The sequence below is a fragment of the Wyeomyia smithii genome, chromosome 2 (genome assembly GCF_029784165.1).
Source record: "Wyeomyia smithii strain HCP4-BCI-WySm-NY-G18 chromosome 2, ASM2978416v1, whole genome shotgun sequence".
Taxonomy (NCBI): Eukaryota; Metazoa; Arthropoda; class Insecta; order Diptera; family Culicidae; genus Wyeomyia; species Wyeomyia smithii.
This window is the reverse complement of record NC_073695.1, coordinates 227,760,041-227,784,007: the sequence shown is the minus strand read 5'-3', so window position 1 is coordinate 227,784,007 and position 23,967 is coordinate 227,760,041. Positions and strand designations below refer to the sequence as shown.

General features: G+C 37.4%; 1 protein-coding gene across 1 annotated transcript in view; it reads left to right on the top strand.

Moving 5' to 3' along the window:
- Window positions 1–23,334, top strand: part of LOC129722108 (paired mesoderm homeobox protein 2A-like) — an 89,398-nt gene extending 66,064 nt beyond the window's left edge. The window contains exons 3-4 of the mRNA XM_055675345.1: window positions 11,438–11,708; window positions 21,991–23,334. Of these exons, the coding sequence (XP_055531320.1) occupies window positions 11,438–11,708; window positions 21,991–22,346 (627 nt within the window). The 3' untranslated portion in view covers window positions 22,347–23,334. The remainder of the gene's footprint in view (window positions 1–11,437; window positions 11,709–21,990) is intronic.
- Window positions 23,335–23,967: the final 633 nt, after the last annotated feature.

Below are 23,967 nucleotides of genomic sequence, written 5' to 3'. Positions count from 1 at the left end.
CATTGTTCTTGTCAATACTAAAACTCGAAATTTTGTCAAAAAAATATGACCACATGGTTGACGTAGGACTACAACAGTTTTATATCAGAATCAGTGCCAGAACAAGTGATGAGATATAGTTTTGGTGCTTCTATCCTGTATGGATCACTTACTGCGACCAGATACATTGATCTTTTGTTATATCGGGTTATTACGCACTTCTATTATTAGCGATGTCACTATTACGAGTTATCTGTGCTTATGTGGGGCATAAATCATGAAATTAAGTCATATTTGGGTCAGCTACTACAGATGATCGAAGTCTTACATAAAAAACGTTTCATGAGTTGAGAAAAAAAAACTTATGGTTAAACACAGTCCTAGTTTTCAAATTTTGGTAGAAAAGCTATGGGAAATAATACTGAATAAATCTGTTGAAAGGGAACCTGAAATATTTTCAAATAGTGTTTTTGACCAATTGTCGATTGAAATAAAACATCACTGCAATTTATCACTACCAATATAATGGCAAAGTGTGAACAATGTTGAACATCCGACCTCGACAGATTTACCGCTGCTGTCTAGTGCATTAAAGCAAATGATTACAAAAGAAACATCCCATATGTGTCATACCGCGCCGCACAGTGGTGTCAGATGTCAAATGAAAACACTAAAAAGTCCCTGTCAGCACCTTCTTCCCGTACCATCATTAATCGTCTGGAAATCTGCTTGTAAACACAACCGACAATGAATAAAAAACACACTTTTAATGATTCTTTACACTTGCTCCGAGCCAAAGCTTTATTTTTTATAGATTTAGCACCCTAATAAATCGTTTATCCTTCAGCCCTGCAAAGCGACGACAACGACGACCACGACGTCGGTCGTAGGCTCCTTTGGTACTAGCGTGTACAGAGTTAATTGAATAAACATCGGAAACCATCAGCACGGAAAGTGATTTTCCACCCTCCCGGCTTCCGTGGCGCACACCGGTTGAAGAAAATTGGCAACGCTCGTAACCAACCGTAATGCATAGCCTGCCTTTTGCCTGACCGTAACAACGACGGGAAGGGTGCGGAACTGTATTATTTGACGATTAACAGTGAACGATGTACATCTCATCAGAAAGGTCGAGTAGCGACACTCCGTTCAATTCACTTTGCCACACTAGTGCTGTTTGTCCCGAGTGGTAGGACATACCAAATTTATGTTGGAAATTTCAACACAATTCGATCACTTTCTTCATCGCTGTGAAACGAGTTTTTTTTTTTGATATTTTAAATAAAGTGTACAAAAAACCTTTATTTTCAATCGAGACTCTACGGGACAACATTTTTAACATAGTGCAGTTTACCAAATTCCGTTCATATGTTGTTTATTGTTCAGCTTCTACGGCAGCTAATCAGCAGGGATCGGCATGCCTTGGGCGTACCTCGCCCCTTGCGGCACTTTGTCACAGAGGAGTAGGCAAGTGTGGCATTCACTGCCACTCTGCTGCTGGTGGCATGAACTGGTTTTGTGTGTGTGTATGATGTGGTGTTTTGGCAGCGAAAATCATTTATCCTCCCCTTGCAATTGTACAGTAGCGCTCGGAATAGGGTCGCTCACTAAAGAAAAGGTAATGCTTGGTTTAATGAAGTTGTCGTTAAAAACTGTTCATATTCGATGTTGTTTAGCTATTTATCGGGAAGATATTTCGAACTAACCCCAGTACAAATTTAAATTATCACCCACTTATCTTGACAATTTGATAAATCTATAATCAAAGCACCTTAAATTTTTTAAGAATTGTTAGTCACATCAAATTTATGGATTTTTGAATTCACTAGTTTTTTTTTTGGATTTCAAAATTACGTTAAGCAAAGAATTTTTTTAAAAATTTCCTTTTTTTCATGCGTTTAAGTTACTATCAGGTATGAGTCAAGGTCGGAATGTGACAAGATGTTAGCTTAAATTACACTGGTCAACACAGCTGCACTCCAAAAGCTCAAAACGGAAAAAATGATATGCGATTATTTTGCATTACAGCGTGTGAAATAATCGCCTTACAATCCCAGTCTTTATGACCTCTGAGAATGAATCAGTTTGTTGCTGTTTATAGTTATAAAACTTGTTAATTTTGCTTGAAGAGAATCATTCTTAAAGTGTGAAAATACTGTTTAATCTCGGGCAAAATATCTTCGTCAGATCTGATCCGTGCTGGTTACACATATGAAGATAGCTTTGTTTGAAGATTGTCTCAGTTTGGATCTGGCTCTTTTTGATGACCTTTTTTTATTTTTTCGTGTAATTTTACTCAACATTTACAAGAAAGAAAAGAATGCTGTGGAAAAAAGCATTCGAACTTTGAATATAAGCGTTATTTTTTATAATATTCACTGTGGGACTGGTATGCGATTACTTTTAACATGAGACAAACTGACCTGATATTTTTTGAAAACTTTTTAGAACAAACTATGCTATTTTTCACATTTATTTTGTAAAGCATTGCCGATTCTAATCTCTGATGGTCATAACTCAAAATCGACGAAAATTCAGATGGGACTGATATGCGTTTCACGGCAGTATAGATATTCATCCAGTCCTATGAATTTTGGTGTCCAGTGCACTTTTTTTTTATTTTGTCGACCAGTGTTATTCTACCAGAACTTTATAATGCCACAAAATTTTGTATTCTCATTTTCTTACCCCTCACACAGTTACATATTTATTTTCTAAGTTTTTCTTCACCTATTTTGCGAACAGAAAAAATCTGATCCTTCACGCACTTCTCTCCAATAGCCTGAAAATCCATTATGAATCATTAGTAAAACACAACACTTTTTTTGCGAATAGTCGAACGTACCAGGCATTGCTCGGGTTGAAGGGTTCCAAATCAATTCTTTTATCTCACAGCTCATTTAACCATTTTGGTTTAAGAATGGCATCTGAGGTTGATTTCTAGCTTGCGCATCACTCCGATTCCAGACATATTTGGCCGTTTAGACTGTTTTCCAATAATCTTTTATTACTATCTTGAATTTCAAAATGGTCTCTGGAGTCGATTTCCGAACTCTTTGAATCATACCAATTCCCGAAATACAATTCTACGGTCAAATACATCTCTAAAACGAGGGAAACATTACAGAATTTCCACTGATATTGTATGTTTCTGTTAGTATTTTGTCGCATGATGTAGAACAATTTTTAGCAAACAAATAACGTACAACAGGGAAGGTCGACAAATTATGTTTTTTTTTCAATAAAATTTAGGGGAAAAATACATTAAAATTATCCGTCAGCCATTTGGATGAATCTTGGAACTTTTTATTTTCTGCTTAGTAATGCTGGTAACCTCATTTGCAACTTGTTCCGTCACTTTTTCATTTGAGCTGGGTTTTGTTGGTTCTGCCATATTTGGTAACTGCTTAATATCTCTCGATGAGTAAAAGATCCAGATAATTCGAATGGATAATTTTTCTAATGAAGTCGTATGCTTTGCTTGTACCACTTGACAAAGATTTTCGCGTGATCAAATGCAGGACACTTCTCTTTTTAAACTTGTTTTGTTAATTCAGTGATGAAAACCTTTGTTTTCTTTCCGCAGATACAGATTCCTTAATCCTCAGCTTACGCGCAAATTTGTTTGCGTAAATAAACTCGAACCTATCCGTAATATCCCCTATACCATGCTTTAGCGAGCTAAAATTTGTTAGCATAGATTTGTCCGAAACCCCTTTTTTAACGTGAATCTAATCGTCCATCGATCACATCGTTTGTCTTTGCTCAACATGTGTTTGTACAGTTTCCTTGCACGGATTTTGACAACCAGATTTTGTTTTAGCTTCCTTGTTGGGATGTTTACTGACATGATACGACCGCAAGCCTCTTCGGATACAAATTCTCCGAACTGTACTTCGCCATGCAAATTTTTACCAAATCACGTCCAGAGATCCCAGGATTCGTGTAGATTATTTATAGATTCCGATCATATGATTCTCCTCTATGCTTAATTTGTTTTGCTCAATCCAAAACAAGTGTCTCCTGGTAATGTTTAAGTACGGTTTTTGCAGTCGGATTTGGAAACTTTAGACGTTTTGCGATCTTCTCTCTTGCCCAGGATTTTTTCCGTCCTTTCGATTTTTATTATAGATAATCCATGAAGCAAAGCAAAGCAAAGCAAAGCCTTGGTGCTACATTCCGATTCGGAACTTGACCTTCTGTTTTACTATACACAGACTTCGCAGCCAACCGTTAAGTGTACAGGACAGTTGCGGAGCTAGCGCTACGATCCTACTGACACTAACAGTCTCTCCCGAGTCAGGACTCGAACCTACGACGACTGGCTTGTTAGACCAGCATCGTACCTCGAGACCAGCTGGGGAGACTCCACTGGGGAGATAATCCATGAATGTGTGCATAAAAGCAAATTGTGCCAGATTTTTTCAAAGAAATTACACCACTCGACTAAAAACTAAAAAACTTATATTTTTCGACTTAATAAGTTTTACAATCCTTCGAACGGATTCCTCATAGCTTTTTCTAGGTTACTCATAAAGTCGAAACTTCATAGACTAACTTGAAAGCTCTAAACTGGATAGATTTTTCGGACGTTAACATTCAAAACTTCATTCTATTCCAATCAACTGTCTCAGAATACAAATTTGTCACACTGCTTCACGCAGTTACTACGAGATTCTTTCGGCAACCGATCAAAGTTTTTCGTTCAATAACGAACCAGTTTCTACTTTTATTATTTAACGACACAATTCACTACACAAACAATACTTCAATCTTTGAAATACACATTTCAAATGCTCGAAAACTTCAAATGGTGAGTATATGAGACGAATTTTCCGAAACTGCAACTCACTGTATTCTCGTCAAATTAGTTTTTATCAATATGAGAAAAATCAGGTTGAAAATAATGATTTATTTAAACATAAATTGAAACGCTGGTAAATGAAGACGCTCGTATAAAGCACTACTCTAGTCATCAAGGTTACCGATATTGTAAGGGTGTTCAATGAGTTCGAATACACATGTGTTAAAAATCAAAATACAAGATATTCCTTTCTGAATCAATTTTTTTTTTTTTGAGTAATGTTGATTGAGAACCTTCACGACATATTATCTGGGAGCACTTCCCATTTGTGCTATACGACGAACTTGAGACGATTCTCAAAAGAATCGCATCTCGTCCTAGATCTTCGAAATGAGCTTCTCAAATTGGTTCATAGTGCTCATTTTATTTTCGCTCTACTGGTCCAGCACGTACGACCAGTGCTGAGGGTATTCACTGTCATGATATTCAAAAGCAGCGATTTTCAGCCGTCTTTATATTGATAATCATGCTACCCATGCGACCGTTGATATTCATGATACCAAACAACCGGTGAACATCGACAAGATAAACTTTAACACTCGTGTTGATATTTTGATCGTCAAAAATAAAAATCATTTCAAAATAGTGAAAATCAAAATTAACCTTATTCGACCATTTATACTGTACTGGGCAGTGTACAGCTTCTGAACAGATTTGCACTACTTGGATTGATTATCACCGAAGCTTCATTGAATATCATTACGAGGCCTTTGATATTCATTCCACTGTTCTGTCATTGAATATGAGAAACGATATTCATGCATCGTCGCAATGAACATAGGTTACTGAGTTGCACCAGAGAATAAATGTGCTGACACTGAGATAAATTCAATTCATCAACTCATGAATAAACATTGATATTCAAAGGCACTGCGTACGACCATACATAAGAGTTTAGAGGATCCGGGAAGCTAGGAGGCTATAAAGTTTTATCGAGATAACCAGTCAAATTCTTCCGACATCACACTAAAACGATATTCGCCGTATGGGAAGGTGCACCGTCCTGTTGAAAGATGTAATGATCCTTCCCGTAGAGGACCCAAAGTGCCGGGGTCAACACCTTCTCCAGAACCTCGGTCTTGTAGTACGCGGCGTTGATTTTCATACACCATTTTAAACACTAATGGGAGCTTCATACGCCTGGATATGGTTCCTAACCATCACCGACGGGGCACTCTGGAACCGCGGGATGTTTATGTGGGACAGGGGTATGCCGACCATCGTCGGCGCCCACAGCAATCATTTTGGACATTGTGCGGCTGTTGGAAGACAAAAAGTTTCTCATCAGAAAACACTAACTCCTGACCTGCGTGCCGTGAAAGTATCAGTTTTGTAAAGCCTCTTTTTCATTGTAGTATAGCCTCTTTTCCCTTGTAGCCTCCGTCACCTTCATCCCGTGGGATTTCTACCGCCGAAATATATCATCCACCTCTCGCAAACAGCTTCACTATAACGCCGCGGTCGGTTAGCCTATATATGAGGCTAAAGCTGACACCAATACTAATACACAGAATGCACATGGTGCGCATCTACACAACGATGAAAAGTTGTATTGGGACTTCTTCAACACCCTGTACGTTGGCATCAAAATCGGTAATCTAGGTACCTAACTTTCGACGACGTTTTGTGTAAGTTGTTGTATGTATGTGTGTGTATGTGTGTGTATGTGTGTGTATGTATGTATATGTGTCTGTCTGTGTGTATGTGTGTTTGTGTGTCTGTATGTATGAATGTATGTACGAACAACTTTTCAAACTCACTCACTTTTCTCAGAGATGACTGGACTGATTCTCACTATCCTAATGTCAAATAACAGACTTATTGCCCCATAAACGACGAGACTACGAAATCTATTCGGTCAACATTAGTGTCTGAAAAATTCACGAAGATCACACTTATGGTATAAAAGTTACAGATAAATCCGTAGTAAAAAGTGTTTTTGAGCATTTTTTTTTTGAAATATATAAATTATCTTACAAGTAACAGCGTACTCTCTGCTATCATTAAAAATGTACCAAAAAAAACCTTCCAAATGCAACCAGAACTATCAAAATTGGACGTTCCTATCGAACGTTATCTACGCTTAAGTGTATGGCAATAAATGGAAAATCGTCGAAAAGCGAAAACAAATTTCAATTCTAATATTTGTATGGATTTACATGCATGTTAGTGAATTTGCGTGTATGTATATGTATGTTTCATTTTTGATTGGAAGTGTGCACATATGCATCACCGTATGTATCGCCGATCACGTTTAAACTTATGAACTATTTTAACGTGCTCGTTGCTCGTTGCTCCGAATAGAAGATTTTATAATGTCGTTTTCGTTTTCGCGGTGTAGCTACCCTTTTTCCGTGCTATACTTTGCAGCTTCAAATAAAACATATTCAGTGTCATTGCATTGGTATGCGTAAAAATGGGATAGCTGTCAATTCGTTTTGTTTTGGTCATTATCGCATTCGTCATTTTGTCTCGTTTCCATTTCATTTGTCCATCTCGCAAAGGTGCTGAGAAAAAAATTACCTGACACTTTACCACGTGGAAAGAAAAACAACAAACCAGTTTTGATACATACGTGTGGATGTGTTGGTAACTTCCTACATTACACTCTGCTTTTTTCAGGTGTCATCAGTGACAGAAAAAGTGTAGGGAGAGACAGAAAAAGGGTAGCACGAAAAATCAAATAAAACATTTTCGGTGTCAAAAGTGTCGTTTGAGTGTAGCTACACCGCGAAAACGAAAACGACATAACATAGAACCATTCCTTTCATCCACTGCTTATTAAGCACAATCGACCTCTCAAATGTTTCACATCTTATAGCTAAATCATCCCTTCAAATATTCAAAGCCTTACAACAACAATATTCTTGAAATGCAAAGGGAGGAGGAAATTCTCATATTGGGTGGAATTTGGTCATTTTGAACTATTTGCCAGAAACCCCAATAAAAGCGATTGATTTCCCACTTCCAAACATCGTTTCTGTTACGGAAATATTATATGAGTTTCAATAAAATCAATTACGTTGCGAAATTTCACGTTTCTTTTTGCATATTTGGTGCAATTACGCTGTCGATTACCAAAGAATTATTATTTTGAGCAGAAAAGCGTAGATATTACCGTCTGTTATGTTTTTTTTGTTCTGAGAATTGAAGTTTATATGCTATCAATTTTAACAAATAATATTTTTTCGTGAGAAAGGCCAGGTCACACCGCTAGGTAAATCAATTCGTGCTTTTTTTTTCAATGACTTATTAATAAATTGCAAGGATTAAAAATTAAGTAGTTTATTTGACCTGAAATTAGTGTAATAAATGAAGCAATGTTGATGTAGTTTGATTACTTTTATTTGAAAAGATGTTACGAATACTTCTTGAGCAGGTTGAAATTCTTTGCTTTTTTGACGTAGAAGACTTCGTACTTCACTAGAAGGGTGGGTCTGGAGTGAAGATGAAAAGTGTTTATTAGGAGAAAAGTTTTCAAACACACAAAAGTTTTTTACGCCGGTTGCTTTCCTTTCTCTCTCAAAGACGGTACAAGTTGTTCTCATCCCAATCAGTCAAAAATATCAGGATTACAAATTTTAGAATTTTGTTACGAACTTTTTGTATCAACTTGTGTTCTCTTGGTCTCGTTAATAGTTAAAATATCAAAATTCCTATCAAAATTACTTACTGATTATAACAATTTTTAGCAAGTTTTGTGAGGTTTTTGGTAGAGAAAGATCGGAATTAGTTAGAATGTACATTATTCGTTCAAATTTTCCATTTTAAACCAAAATTTATCATACACAGTAAAATATCTGAATATGACAAGTCACGTAAATATTTTCTCATTTAAATTTCAGTTGCTTCTGATGTAAAGCCAGATTTTATTTGAAAATTATGCGCAATATCATTCAAATTTCAGTTACTTGGATGAGATTAGATGGAAAACTATACTAAAACTTTTTTCGTCTTAAGACCTTGTGCAAATAGTGGGGTTGTTTTCAGCGAGAATTGCCTGAAAAAAAATGTTGGAATCAATTGTTTTTGAACAAACAATGTACGGTAAAAAGGTACTACTATCTATAAAGTATTCAAATAGAAACTCGAATAGCAACCATAAAGTCATGTAAAAATTTGAGGAACTTTCATAAAAAAAACAGTAAAATTCTTTTTTACTACAAAGTGCATTCTACTATTTCTCATAATTGGAGAAACAAGCTTTGCATACCGATACTACTTATGAGGCAATTTGGTTCAATTTGAATAAATGCTACGTTCACAAATTTATGATATTGATGATACTGGCGAAAGTAGGATTTTTTGGAAATAGTAGTAGTAGAAATGAATTTTCGTATGAATACTCAAGCTCTACGCTGGAAAAAATACTATTGGAGCCTTACTATAATCAAAATTGGCTATTATCAAACATTGCGAATATTAAAAATAGCTTCGTTTTTTTCGTTACAATTTTTTTTTCAAGCGAACAATTCAAGATAAATGAATGTAGATTGTTTGACTATAGAGAATATATATTGTAAAAACGAATACGAGACTTCCATACAAATTATGTCTTTTCAATGGCGTCGAATAAATAATCGTTAACTGCTTTGCTTGGCTATTAAACAATTTTATTTCTACTGGTTAAAAAAAAACCGCTATACTGAAGAACACCAATAAACGCACTACACGCGCCCACAATTCAGCAAAAACACACAGATTGATGACCAAACGAACTTAACCATTGTTTGCGGCAGGTAGCAGATCACTCGAATTTCGAATTAGACAACATCCCATGTAATCAAATTACGCAAACCGAACTGCAGCGCCAGTATTTTTTTGTAAAATACAACCGCAAGTCAATTACGCTAGCAATTTAAAAATCTCTCACCTCAGCTGCAGCTCAGCTCAGCTCCAGGCTAACACGGGCAACTGGACCACACATGGAACCATTCCGACATTCTGATTATTAAAATTTATCTTCGCTAGTCCACCGGAAACCACTGGTGGAAAATTATAATTTTTGGAAAAGCTGCTACTGTTGCAGGCACTTATGGAAATTTTTTGTTTTTCCGCTCCATACTGTACGTTCGCATCTGCTGCTGAACAATCCGCGGACGGGACCAAATAATCGTAACTTTTGGAGCATATGTGCAAAAACAGTGACCTCGCCGAGCGGATGGAACGGATGTTCACCGGATACGTGCAAGTGTAAGTAATGAGAGTAATTTTACGGCAATAATGCTTCTACTCCTGCTGCTGTTGGGATAGAAAACCGACCGACCATAAACTTTAATGTGGCCGTGCAAATTGACCGTTGAGCGAGCGAATAATTTGACGAAACCCGGTGGGTGTGTGTGTCGGGAAGGTGAGGTGAGTCACCAATTGAGCTTTTCTCTAAAACTCATACTCAATTATTTATCGACAAGCAATGCTAACCGCTCGCTGTGGAAATGGCTGATCCAAAAGGGGTGGACAAAAATGGCGACCATTGCTGCAGTGTGTGGGTTTGCGTGTGAAATCATCCCCACAACAAAACCGCATAATCCCAATCCCCAGAACCGATAAATTATGAAACCACAAGTCGGACAGATAAACACAGACACGGTCGCAAAAACCCGATACTCAATGTCCAATTCTAAGCAACGGACCGTTGCACGGAATTCGACCGGAAAACATTGACATCAAATAATCTCTGAAACAATTTAAATAATTAGTTGATCCACTGGGAGCTGAAAGTTTGTATAGAAAATGACGCACGTCTAGGAGAACTGTCGTATCACCCAGAACCCCGGCCTCAGGTCGGACGCCGTCCGGTTTGTGGCATGAGAGGTGTTAGAAATGAAGTGCGGTGTCGGATTATGAGGTGTTCAGGATGGGCAATAAATTTGCAATCCGGCAAACTGCTGCAAGGGCCGAGTCGAGTCACGAGATGAGGCGTGATTCTGACTAGACAGGACCGCAGCAGCATCCCACAGACAGTCACTGTAGGTGGAAAACTGGGCGGTGATATGGCAAGCTGGCTACCGTGGGTTGACTGGGTTGGCAGGGAATAGAAAAATTTGCTACTGAATAAACGATGAATTGGTGTCGACTCCAATAGAGGGTATCCTATGGGTTGGACATTTTGTGCAGTGTTTTACCGTTCAATACCGTGTTACGGATAGTGATCGACATTGGAACGAAAAGTTAGATTTGGATTCCAAAAGTAAACCGGACCGAACCTTTTACATTCATTCAGTTCCGGGTCCGTTTCGAAGTCTAATTCAGTCCAGAGTATGGGAATATACAAAATCAAACATGAAAAATTCTGCCGATACAATTTATCTACCTAAAGATAAAATTCAGGTATTTGATAGTTACTTTGCAAATTATTTAAACTCTAGATTTTGATTACGGATTAAAAGTTGGACTCTTTGGGTAGGGTTTTAAATTTGTATTACGTTTAGAATTTGGATATGATATACCGAAATTTGGCATTTTACAAATAAAAGTTCAAGTTCTACTCTCGGTATTTCAGATTTGTTCCGGCGTCGGTTACTAGTTATGGAAGTTTACTGGATTAATATTCATTTTAGCACTTAAACTTTATTTCTTTCTTGAATATTCCAGGTATGGTTTCAAAACCGAAGGGCAAAGTTTCGAAAACAGGAACGGATTGCACAGCAGAAAGTGTCCAGCAATAACAACAACAACAATAGTAGTACCAGCAATAACAACAACAATCCAGATTCATCGTCAGTGAAAAGCGAACAGAAGTCCAATGCCGGTAACACGACTCCTAAGGACATTAAACCCGGATCGCCACTGTCTACAGTTTCCACCACGCCCAACTCTAGTACTTCCTCTCATCAGTCTAATGGAGACATCAAACCTCTCAATGGTAAGTTGGAATTCTCCAAGCAATAAAATCATTCTATTTTAATTATCCCAATCATTGCACGGATAAGTTTCGTACATTCGATGCTTTTAAAATCATCACTTCAAGTAGTACGAGGCGGCAGTCAACTGTTCAACATTCTCCACCAAAAATAACATCAAACAACCACCATTTCACCCAGCGCGGCATAATGCATTAGATTGTTTAATCAAGAAAATTGCCTGTTACACCGTTCATTTATACGAATTAGCGTCACATTATTTCGGAAAATGTCGCGCCTTGAACCGTCACACTGCTGCTGTGAGGCTCCAGGCCTTCGCTTGTGGCGCTTGTGATGTGCCACTCGCAGGCAACTCGCACTAGAAGAGGCACATTTCCTCTCGATTCTCAAACTGCTGTAGTCCCCCTTTCCCAAAAACAGACACTTCTGTACCGTTCGGAGGAAAGTAAAAGACTAGGCGGCAAGTGCCCTATCATATTAAAGTGCCTCCAGTGAGTGTAAGTCTGCACTTTTAAGACACTAGGAGGGGAAAAAATAACGACAACGAGATGAGCGAAAAAACAACAACAAGTACGCGCGACTAAATTGGAACACAAGAACTTTCCTCCTGATTTGTTCGGCTCGCAATGATGTCTCGTTGCTTTGGCCAGCCCCGGCTCTTTTTTTCTTCTCGATTGCGACGTTCGCAAGTGGCGTGAAATCGTTGCAGAGTTTGGCCAATGAAGACAAAACGAAAAATGCAGAGCTCTTACGCTCCTGTTTTTGAGTTGAGCTCAAGTATTTTTTAAAATGAAAAATTTATAACCTTGCTATCATCAGCTTAGATCGTTGCGTTCGTTGGTGCGAAGCTATTTGTTTCATTAGGAAAAATATTCTTAAGTTTAAAGATGCTAACATGACGAACCTTCTCACAAGTGAGAATGTTTAAAGCACTAACAGCCGAAGCAGAAGTACACGCTCTGGGCTGATTCATTTTTGGTGTTGTGCTTAGCTTTTGTCAATAAAGTTTTTAAAGCACCAGAATTAGCAAAAAAGGCATAATAATTGTCTCAATTTGGGTATCACACAAAACTTCGTTAGTGATTTGAAAATGCCAGCAGGGTGCTTCCATTCTTTAGAAACAAGAGAGGATAATTTAACAAATTCAAGTGTTACGATTCTGTAAAATTTTCTTCTCTGATACTCCGAAGCTTGAGAGGGAATTTTTCATAATAAATTTTCCTAAGGTTTTTTAATGTTACACTGTTCTCATGCGTTGATTTCAAGATATTTTTTTTTGACTTCGACATTTTTAAAATTTGTTTCTCTGTTGCAAGTGCAATCAATTTTTGTTTTCAAAATCTGTTTTTTTTTCAGGCCAAAATCTTTAATCAATGCTTTTCAATATTCTTAAATATAAATTCAAACGATTTTCCAAAAGCCATCATCTGACTTTTTTTTTTCTAATTCTTTCTTTTAACTTTTTTACTTCTAACTTCTAACTTTCTTTTGGAACGGTGGGGGAGTTTATAAAATAAAAGTGGATTTTGAGAAAATTAAAGAGAGAAGTGTTTTGAGAGAGAGTAACAAAACTCAATGACTATAATAATTATAAATGAACTAATGATTATATGTCATTTCAAATAAATGCAGTATCCAGTCAAACTTTGGCTGCGTTCTGTTGTTTACATTCAAATGTAAACAAATTGCGTGGCCTTTCTTCCGACCAAAGAAAACGGATGGTGCACAAATCACAAATCACAAAATCAACCATAAAGTATAAGATTTTAGTTGTATGCAATTGAGTTTAGTTAATACAGATGTTTATTAAGCGAAATAGAGTGATTTACCTACCTGCATACCGCGTTATTCATTTGAAACCTGAGACGGAAAAAGTGATTGGACTTACCTGCATTAGTGCTGTGAGTGAAGCGGTGCTTTCTAGTCTTTAGCTGCTGTTGGGGAATGTTAGGTACAAAAAAAACCTACCGAGTACCTCTCTCCTCCGATTCCGTAAGTAGGGGAGCGTTTCGCGCATATGTGTTCAAAAACACAAAATTCGTTAATAGTTTTAAAGCTTAAAAACAATAGAAACTATTGATAATAATATATTCTAGAAGCTAACAGGTAACATTGTTTTTGTATCATTTATAAATGTTCTGCGAAAAAAATTTCACGCTTGGGCGCACTTTTGTAAACTATAGTGTAAAAACTCGGTTGTGGAAAGTCGAAAAAAAAAAACTTTTCATCATTTTTATCTGCATTAGAACAATACAAACCCGCATCATGAAAATCACGTTGGAGTAAAATCGGGATCTAGGTCTGGTCCATAATGGATTCATAATCATCACGAACAGAAACCGAGCTTGTGTATGGTTAGCCACTTATTTTACAATTGATTTTTAGTTCATTTTTTCAATGCAAAGTAGTACGAGAGCTCATAATTGTGAATTTTTTTTTTCATTTACTCTCCAAATAGTTATTTTATTGATATACTATCTCCAGAAGATATTTAGTAAACAAACAGCCTCAAAAAATGACAAGTTTAAGTTTAAATCTCCGCCGCTAGTTGCGCTGTGAAATCTATCTATTCAGTATTACACTCTACAGGGTGACGAAAAGGTCCGGTCACACAGGAAAATCTCAATATTTCAAAGAATAAGAAGAAAATCTGATTCTGGCTTTCATAGCTTTATTCAGTAACTCATAAAGATACTTCACAGACGATATCAGACGATATAGATTTTCGTGAAACTCGCTTGAATTGCTCCAAATTTGTTATTTTATAGTCGTTCAGCTTCGACATCATGTATAATCCAGTGGATTCAGATCCGGAGACGACGGAGGCCATTCATTCTTCGAAATGAAATCGGTCAAGTTTTCCTCACACCACACCTGAACAACCTTTGCGGTGTGGGATGGGGCGCCATCTTGCTGGAAGCAGTAGTAATCGTCTTCAAACAATAGTTCAGCTTGAGGCAGAACATTTATATTCAAAACCGTGTCCAGGTAGTACGCTGCGTTGATTTTGACCCCTTTATCGATAAAAATAAGAGGCAGTTTACCTCTCTTGAAAATGGCTCCCCAAACCATCACTGACGTCTTATATTGGAACCAAGAAACGTTCAGCTTGTCCGCAGGAGCTTGCTGGAGGCTCACACTACAAACTCGATCATTTTGGCGATTGACTGTTTGCTCCAAAACGAACAGCTTCTCGTCCGAAAAAATAATCTCGTCATCTGCGCGCCAACCGAGCAACTGCCACGACCGTTGGTATCACTTGTCCTTTGTAGCTTTGGTAAGCTCATGAGCCACCTGTTTTTCGTACGGTGTAAGTTTTGAATCCTTGCGCAGAAGCAGGCGGATTGATTTTTGGTTCATTTTAAGGTTCCTGGCCAGCTTCCGTGCAGATCCGGTCTCGTATAATCTTTTTCAGCCTTGGAGTTCTCACAGACCTTGGTCGTCCAGATCGTGCCTTGTCCTCGGTGCCTCCGGTCTCTAGGTACTGATTTATGGTCCGATACACGAATTTCCGGTTGATTCCGTGCGGTTTTAGGTGTTTGAATATGTGTCCGGGTTTGTACCCTTTCACATATTCAGCGATAACAGCTGCTCTTAACTCTGCCATGGCTCACAACTCAATGTAAACAATTTGCACAGAAACGAAACTCTGCCACTTTGGGCAGCAAAGTTAACCGTTTCATTCGACATATATACAAGGTGTAGGCTACAGGCGACCCCAAAAAATCTGACCGGACTTTTTTGTCACCGTGTAGAGAAATGGAGTCTGCAGCAAAGTTGTAGATAATGTTATAGCAAAAAACTTTCCTGAAGATTTTTTCCTTAAAATTTGTCTTGTTTTGGAGATGCACCGTTTCGTATCAGAAAAGTCCTTAAAATTCGATTTTTTAAATATCTAAGAATTTGTAACAATTGGAAGGCAACAATGTTCAGCATGTATTTTTACATCATCGAAAAACACAACTTTGAAGAAGACATAAAAAAGATAGTTTTCATAAAGACCGAGTTATTGCCAAAAAAGTTGAAAAAATATCATTTTCTGTACATCCCCACATTGCATTCTTGCGAAAACTAGCAGACGGAACCTGCATAGGTTGAATTACTATTAAAATCTCATTTCCAAATTAATTGAAAAGTTTGTGCCTTCCAGTAACTTCGTTGTCTGATATGCAATTCACAAAGACATATATTTTATATTTTTTGGCAATAACTTGATCTGTGTAGAAGCTTTCTTTAGTGTCTCTTCTACAAAATTGTGTGTTTGGATGATATAAAAATATATGCTGACAATTGTTGCTATCTAAATACTACAGTTTTTTAGATATTAAATAACATCGAATTCTAAGGACTAGTTTAATATAAAACGTTATATCTTCAAAACAAATAAAAGTTAAAAAGAAAAATTATTTATTTTTTGAATTAAGATTATCTACAACTTTTTTGCAGGCTCTATTTCTCTAAAATGCAAAAAAAGAAAAGTGAAATTTAAGAGCGCCACTATTGTTGTCTAGGGTTTGCAATCCCGGGAACGATTTCCCAGGAATTGCCTTTTCCCGGGATTCCCGGATCCCGGGAATAGGAATATTGATTCCCGGGATCCCGGGATTCCCGAGCTCCTCGGAAAATTTTCCATACAATTTTGCAATAAAACTAAATATCGTATCAAAACACGAAACTTACGTCGTAGAAGTGTAGAACAGCTTCATACTGTGCATTATACGAAGCAAATATTTGCTTGAAACGACGATCAATATTTGCTTGCCGTGTAATATCAAATTATTTGCTAAATTTATTTGTCAATAATATATAATAGTAAACGATAAATTAAGAAATATTTTCTTCGTTTCATGTCTTTTTTTGCTAGTGAGTTTACTACTAAGCGGATAGTTGCTTGATTTTTTCTTTGTTTATTGACAAAAAATTTTGAAACCTGTAAATTGATAAATTGAAACCCGTAAATCAATGCGACCAGAAATAAATAAATAAATAAAACTCAGTTAGTGTAACTTGGGTCGTGGCCGCAATTTCACATTAATTACGAAGGCATTCAAATGTTCCAAAATCTGGCTGCCAAACACTCAGTTTTATCTTCAACAAACTAAAAGTATTGGACTCTTCAGTTTCTAATGAAATGTAGCAAGAGCTGAAATCGGCGATTTAGAAGTATTTTAGAAATCAGACACCAGCGGTGATTCAGCGATCTTAAGCAAAGTTTTACAGAAGGGAACTACATTATTTGGGCCTAACGAAAAATTGTCAGCGGAACTGAGGCGATTGATAGACGATTGTTCATGAATTTTTGGAGTGAACTTGAATAAATTTTGTTCTTCAATTCATAATTAAATTGTAAACGATTGTTCGAAACTTTTTATTAATATACTTTATTTGAAATCTCATTTTTGCTAAGGATTTTTTCCTTTCCCGGTTCCCGGGAATTTCCGGGAAATGAGATTTTTCATTCCCGTTTCCCGGGAAATCTATTCTCGGAAATATTGCAAACCCTAGTGTTGTCATTCTTTGAGGCTTTTTATATATTAAATATCTTTTGAAGATAGTATGACAAAAAAAAACAATATTTGGAGAGTAAATGAAAAAAGTTTACGCTTTTGAGCACTGTGCACTAGTTTGCAATTGAAAAGTAGCCTATCTTTAAGCGATTCCATGTAAAATAGATGTACCGTAAACTGGGGTGACTTTGATCACTGTACCTCTTTTTTGAAAATGTGGTAAAAAAGCGCTCGTAGTGCTTGGGACTTGTCGTAATCTTCACTGAATGCGTGGATATATGTTTGCATTGCTACTACTCATGCATTTCCTGCTATTTCAAGAATGTTTTCATGCTAAAATATTAATTGAAAATAAAGTGTATTTTTGGCGATTTTTGTTGCATACAAACAATCGGTTCAAGCAGATTCAAAACAACAAGTTGCAATACGTAAAGTTTTTTTATTTTGTTCCCAGATTAGTTCTTAAGATGAACAAATATTATAACAATACATTTTATTGTTATTTTTGCAAGTTTTTCCTCAAAGGCAATGTTGAGTCCCAATATTCTCCACAGCGTATTACATATTTCTTTTTAACAAAAACCCTAGACGTTAAGTAACATGCAAATTTGGCCAATTTCATAAGTCATATTCCTCGTGGACTAGTTTTTGATGATTTTAGACCACCTTCTCTCTCAGTGGATAACAATTCATATATATTCTAAAAATTTTGTATGAATCTTGTACATTCGCCATTATAAACTGTTCACGTAGAATGTGAATGGCCCCCAAATTGCTTTCCATATTTATAAACTCGTTTAAGCCGTTTAGGGCTGTTCAATTTAGTGAAAGTAGCAAATTGTTACACCAAATTCATCAAAATAATGAAGTGATCAAAGTCACCCCGGAATGATGATTGGTGTAAAATTTTTAGAGCATATTTAAAAACAGCAAAAATGTTGTTAAACTTTTGAAGTAGTGACTGAATCTTTCTCAATGCTTGCCAGTACTTATTTTAAAAATATCGAATAATATTGTTTTCAGTATATTCTGAAAATATTTGAGATACAATCAAAAAAGTGATCAAAGTCACCCCAGTTTACGGTATCCGAAAACTTGTTTGCTCCGATCATTTTGAAAATCGCTGCTGTTGTTCTTTAGCAAAAAAAAAAATTAGACCTTTTTTTTTGTTCCGGCATAGGGTTGCCCGAAAAATGGACTTGTGAGCTGTTCAGCCGATTTTCGGTATCGAATCAAAGGTAATTGATGGACCTTTCAAATTGCACTTTAAATAAGAATAACCATGTAAAAATTATTATACAAACCGATTTTTGTCGTTTTGGAGGGTTGGGAGACCCAGGAAACCCTATTGTTAGATTCAGTTTTGGACTCCTTGAAAAGTTTATATATTTTCAATAAAAATTATTTAATTTTCACGAAATAAAAAACAATATCGCACGCTTAGCCTTGGGGCTAATAGCGGTCTCGATCAACTACATTAGTTGAGAGAATTCGTTATCGATATTGTTTTTGGCACATTTTGTATGTGTAGGATAAGTACAACGATACACCGTGCCCCAGTGCTGAGTCGAGAAAATTTCCAGCTCGAAAAGATCCTCGGACTCGATCGGGAATCGAACCCGATATCACAACCGTGTGGGAGAGCCAGCCGACCGACATCGCTAACCACAGAACCACGGGGACCACACGAAGCTTTTGTTTATTTTGTTTCACGAAGCTTTTGTTTATTTTGTAGATTGAATTTTGAGGCCGTTTCTAGCCACGTGATCATATTTTGGTCACTTTTTATACCCCCCGTACCCTCCGTGGTCTTTAAGGGTCTTTTGGTCAGCCCCCTGCCCCCCCCTCGGACTTAAACCACATGGTCTTCTCATTTGTCTGCAACTGGTAGACTGGTGCTACCGATAATTGTGTTTTTCATCATATCAAACGATTTTATAATTAGTTTTTTTATAATTTACAAAGTTTTTTAAAGTTGAACAAAATATTACTTTTTTCTGCGTTTTAAGCTGAAAATATTTCAATTACTTGAAGAGCAGTTTCAAGTAGCGATAATAGAGTGATTGAATGACGTGAGATGGGCAAAAAGTACGATCAAATTTCTAGTTTAGCAGTGCTTCGGAACTCTAGAACACACATTGAAAAAAATATTATTTACATTACCATCACAAGCAGGCATGTCAATGGTACAGTCTTTTTTTACTGTCTTCTAATGATGTGTTCGCGATACCCATTCGCGCTGGCAGTCCGAGAGTCACGTTGAGAACGTATTGGCAACAGAGCATCACAAAAGGAAACGAGAAATTTAATCCGTGTGTCGAATCGGCATTTGAGGATGTCTTCGGGGTTGCGAATGTAGAAAGGAGAAGAAGCTGTTTTTATACAGACGTTCATGTCCGCACTACACAAACAGCGCGTTTCGGTAACAGCCCGAATCCATCGGAAACATTTTCCCTTTCTTTTTTCATTTACCTATGATGTCAGTGACGGGTGCTAAAAAAGGCTGTGGGAAGAAGGAGCGTAAGGACTGTTCGGCAACTCACCGACAGCCTTCGTGCAAAGAAAAGCTAACTCGGCAATAGAGCGGCTGTGCACTGAAGGATGTGTGTATCGCATACCGAATGTTACATGCAACCATACATGCTATCGTCGACATGGGAATAAGGTGAACAGCGAAGAAAAAAAAAACATTCCCGTTCGGGAAATTAGACGGCAACGTTATAATCGCAGTATATTTTATCTGTCGGCTGTCTTTATTTTGCCAATACCAACTAACACTGTCATAGAGGGACGCTCTCGGATGTCATCAAAAAACTGTCATCGCTCGGTACATTTTGTCCCCTGATTACAAGGTTCGCTTTATCCTACTTTCAACAGCTATTAAGATAAAGGCTATGATATTTTATTATTTTTTAATATACTTCCAGGAACAATGTTACAAGTCTCGACATTGACAATCTCGACAATTATCAATCCTTAGAAGCAAATATCAAACAAAGTCTTTTCAAACCCGAAAAAAAAATTGTTTTCTTTGTTCTAATAAATTTGAATAATAGTATTGAAATAGTAAGTAAAAAAATTGATTACATAAAACTTTCTGTAACACCTAAAAATTATCAAGCCGTATTCTTGACTTGGTGGCAATAATAAATTATAAGTCAGTGAAAAGTCCTCTTGGTCATATCGCTAACCCCCCTGCGTGGTCTTTTGACAACGCCCCCCACCCTCCCAACTCTTCATGACCACGTGGTTTAGGAGCGGCCCCTTTTTTAATCTTTTATGTCCACCATAACCACCATGCGTCTTCATTGATAGCTTTTTCCAACGGAGCTGCATGGTGGTTATAAAAGTCTATCTTCAAAATAAAATAAAATTTACACGTAAAAGTTCAAGTCTAAATCAACCAATGTGTCTCCTCGTTACGCACAATTATTGCTCTAATCTTAGTTAATGAAAGTGTAAACAGAGCAACAGTTGCACAATGAATTTTCTCCCCTTGTAGGAGCTTATGACCACTGCTACCATTAGTTAGATATATTGTGGTATACTCCGCATTAATGCACAATGAATACATTGACAAAGGTTAAAATTGGAATATATATCATATACACAAAAGTCATGATGTTTAGGTAAGCTTCGGCTTCGGGCGAACAATTAGTTTTGGTGCGCTCAAAAACCGTAGTTTATTTTCGTAAACCAGTTCATATGAACTGTTCGCCCATTCCTAACGATGCTTCAACGGTAGCAGCATTATAAAATACATTACCGATACCAGTACTATCCCTCCCAGCTGGTCTCGAGGTACGATGCTGGCCTAACAAGCCAGTCGTCGTAGGTTCGAGTCTCGACTCGGAAGAGACTGTTAGTGTCAGTAGGATCGTAGCGCTATCCCCGCAATTTTCTTGAACACTTACCAGTTGGCTGCGAAGTCTATCGGAATGTAGCACCCAGTCTTTGCTTTGCTTTGCTTTTTCCAGTCTAACATGTCGACAATGGTTGAGATTTCAGAAGTGTAATGATTTGCAGCCACCTAAAACATTGAAAATACGCTGCGCTAGGGACATCACATATTCGTTTTCCAGGATTCAATATTATTCATAAGTTGCGCTCATTTCGCACAATATTATTGTGGCTTCGCCCCATCCAACTTTTGCGTGTATCCTCGAGAAAACTCAATTTTAAAGTGAAATTTCCTGAGGCATCCAAAGAAACAAACAATGGGGTTTTGAACCATCCAAAACGGCAAAAAAACGGTTTGTACTATAGTTTTCGCATGGTTATTGTTATTAAAGGGGCTAATAGCGGTCTCGACTATCTAAATCAGTTTAGCGAATTCGTTTTTGGGACATTTTGTAGTTGTAGGATATGTACAACGTTACACCGTGCCCCAGTACTAAGTCGAGAAAATTTCCAGCTCGGGAGGATCCTCGACCTGATCGAACCCGATATCACAACCATGTGAGAGAGCTAGCCAATCGACAACGCTAACCACAGAGCCACGGGGACCACCATTGTAATGCATTCCTCAAATTTCTGTCCCAACAAATATAAATCTACGTTTCGATTATTCACCCGCTCCAGCTCATATAAACTTCAGCACTATGAAGTCGCCCACAACTCAATAAATTATGAATTATTATGTTTCCTGGCACACACGCACACATGACTACCGCTGTCACTACCGGTCGCTAATATCATCTATTTATGTCGCATCATTTTTCCGACTCCACTAATATTCGTTTCTATAACATTTTTTTTCTTCTCCGCTTCATTGTAGGCAAACTGTCCGATTCCGACATGAACGGTGGCGGTGGCGTTGGCGGAGGTCTACTCGGTAGCCATGGAGCGAACGTGACGGGAAGCCTGTCGACGCTGCACAACAGCAGCAATAACAATAACAACAATACCAACAAGTGGAGCACGTCCTGCAACTCGCTGCTGCAGAACCACCAGAAGTCGGCCGCAAATCATTTGAGCATGAATCACAACTTGCAGAATCACCATCACCACGCGGTGGCCGCCCTTTCGTCACCCTTTTCGTCACTACTGGGGGCCGGTGGGGGCGCCGCCGGATACTTACTGGATCCGCTCGGAGGATTGAACAAAACTACCGCCGCCAATCATTTATTCTAAGAGTTTTTCGGGGGTGGTGATTTGGAAATTTCCTGCATTCTGACTATACTAAGCTTGTAGAGCGCGCTAGTGGAACGACAGCTTAGATTTTAAATGACGACGAAAAAAGTGACATTAGGATTTTGCTTTCGTTGCAATCTGTACCGCTTGAGAGAGAAAGTGTATTACACTTAAATAAAACGGATCCTGTCAAGTCCACTAGTTTATTTAATTTAAAGTGGCGTTAATTAGCGTTGATTTACGTGGTATTCTTATTCCGTTACAAAGCGTGTGAACCACATGCGCGAAGGATGCTGAGAAAGCCAATTAAAAATCATCCAGATATTTACCACGCTGCGTACCAAAACTAAAAGAATCCAATCCAATTAATCAGAAAAAAGTCTGTCATTCTTCCTGTCAAGAAAAAAAATGCAAACGTCCATCAACAACAACTGACGTAACGGTAACGTATGATGATTCACGTAGACGCTGCACTTTTCTCTAACGTGGTGTCAGATACGCTAATTAACCATGGAAAAGTGCCCCGCTTTGCATCCATCCACTTCGCCAGAGTCGCAACAGAAGTTGCAAAAAAAGCCGCGCGTTGATGCAACGCTTTACAAATAGTCGTTACGATGATCAATGGCTTGAATAAGGTTCTATTTCAATACAAACATTCAACGCATTCTTGTATACGGATCGATTCCTGTGTCCAGAAAATAATTTTCTGCCAATCAGTATCCAACACACAACGGTTTAGTGAGAGTGGAAGGCAAAAAAACATCCGAAGTCGTATATAAAGGCAAACCTAATGCATTATATCTTGATATTTAAAAAAATTATCGTGACAAAGCTATCTAAGAGAAAAAATCGCTAATTGTACGAATATAGGGAGAATCGGTATGTCGCAATGTTCGTGAGCTGTAAATATAAGTATTATGAGTAACAAAACAAAAAAAAAGAAATGTTTAGGTCATGTATATATAAAAAAAATCAATAAAATTTTCGTATAATGGCACGCTATGTTTTACTTTAAAATGCATAATAGAGGGATTTCATGCCAGATGTAGTAGATTTTCGGCTGCACTGCAATTGAAGGCTTTCGAAGAATTCATAAGACTTGCTTAACTTCAAGAATGTCAGCGTCACATGGTTCTTTTCCATGTGTTGTGATAAAAAACACTATTAAATTGCTAAATTGTGCATATTATGTTGTAACTACAAAAGGTGGTGAAAATTTCATTTATTCCGTTCTCTGACTAAAATTTTATAGAAAGAAACAAATTGGCGTGGAATCTCTCCATAAGAAGAAAAGAATTATTGGAGACTTGATTCTAGTCATCTTTTATTAGGGCCATCAATTAAAACAAATTTAATTAAAAACACATAAAATCACTCAAGTTTCAACCGTTCCGATCGTGCTCATAGCGATCGTAAAGAATACTGGCAAACATGACATACTTAAGTGCAGTGTTATTGCATTATTGCTGCACTATTTCAGCCGGTATGATGTAAGCCAAAAATAATTTTCACACCGAGAGGAAAAGTGTGATTTCCCGAGGAATTTGTATAGTCAAGGTGAAACGAAAACTTTGCTGTGCTAGCCAACAAACAACAAAGTTCATAATGACTATTAAAACAG